The sequence below is a fragment of the Gloeophyllum trabeum genome (assembly GCF_000344685.1).
Source record: "Gloeophyllum trabeum ATCC 11539 unplaced genomic scaffold GLOTRscaffold_00201, whole genome shotgun sequence".
NCBI lineage: Eukaryota > Fungi > Basidiomycota > Agaricomycetes > Gloeophyllales > Gloeophyllaceae > Gloeophyllum > Gloeophyllum trabeum.
In genome coordinates this window covers 31-1317 of record NW_006920609.1, presented here as the reverse complement: position 1 = coordinate 1317, position 1287 = coordinate 31, and the positions used below count along the sequence as shown (strand labels likewise).

Here is a 1287-nt window from a genome sequence, read left to right as displayed (position 1 = left end):
GGTTTTGCTGTGATTTATGACTTTTTATAGTTTTTTGTAGGCATTATGAGGGGGGACATGCTGTCCCTCCTCAACCCCCCCCCTTGCCTGGCCTATGGGGGGCCATTGCATTTCCCCCCAGACCCCCCTTTGCTTCTTTTTTCCTGCTGCTGTTGATTATCAGCTTTCTGTGGTTATATTTTATGTTGTAAGTAATCTGAAAATGGAGATTTCCCACTTTTGGCAGGTAGTTTGATGTCTGATTTTATTCTGTGTCAGGCTCCCGGCATTTTTGACCCATGAGTTATGTCTAATGGTGTTTCCGTAGCCGGGGTGGCCAGCACGCGGCCACCCAAGGGTATGGTGTCTTCCACCACCCAAAGACAGCCACGGTGGCAAAATGAACAAGTTTTGATTGAGTTATGTTCCCTTCATTTTATCCATATTTATACACACAAACAATACTGGGGATATAAAATGCTTTTTGCCCAGCAAGCGAATTGAACCAAGGCATCCTGGATTTATATGGACTGCATTACCGACTACGCCAAACTGCACTAGTTATGAGCCTGCGTCATAGCCATACATACCCATAGTTATATCCCTTCTACCGTTTTCGGCAGTCGAGTCGTGGGTTTTGGTCACGTGCTCTCATCCCGTGCCCGCATTTTGTGGGGGTGAGTTTGTCGCATGTCACTACCCCAGTCGATAGACTGGTTGTCATCTTGGTTGCTATCTGCAGCGACATCCGCACGAGTGACTTCTTCAATGCGAGCATGCTTGGACGCATGACTGGAGGTGATGGATTCAGTGTCCTCCATGTCGACATCCGGGTCCGGGTCGACTTGTCTGACAAGAGCGTCCAAGACCTTGATATCCTCTTCGGTGGGACTGATGTTGAGGTCCTGCACGCAGTCGTGGTTCCCTATTTGTAGTACAGTAGCAAGGGATATACTGTGAGGGTGATGTGCATTAAGCCAGTGACTGTAGATCAGTTGTAATTACAAGGACTGGCTGCTGGCTGACTTTGACATACAGTGCTGTATTACAATGGGTTCATAATGGCTGGTACTGTAGATGACTGTGAATGGTACTGTACTCCATTTCCGGGCTGAATGCAGTGTACTGTAGATGGTACTGTGGATGGATGGCTGGCCCTATAGAGGGCACTGTAGATGGTACTGTACATGAATGGCTGGCCTCATACATGACACTATAGATGGAACTATAAATCATATTCAGGCTGGAATGCTGGTACTGCAGCTAGGATGCCGAAGCGTGATTAGTGCTATTAATAGAATTATGGCT

The 1287-nt window shown here is 47.2% G+C and overlaps 1 protein-coding gene across 1 annotated transcript; it reads right to left on the bottom strand.

Annotated features, from left to right (window-relative positions):
• Nucleotides 1-620: 620 nt before the first annotated feature.
• GLOTRDRAFT_134465 (uncharacterized protein) lies at nt 621-952 on the bottom strand (the record flags this gene model as incomplete). Its single annotated transcript, XM_007873436.1, has 2 exons — nt 621-884; nt 935-952. 2 exons carry the CDS (start codon nt 950-952, stop codon nt 621-623), a joined length of 282 nt encoding a protein of 93 aa, XP_007871627.1.
• Nucleotides 953-1287: the final 335 nt, after the last annotated feature.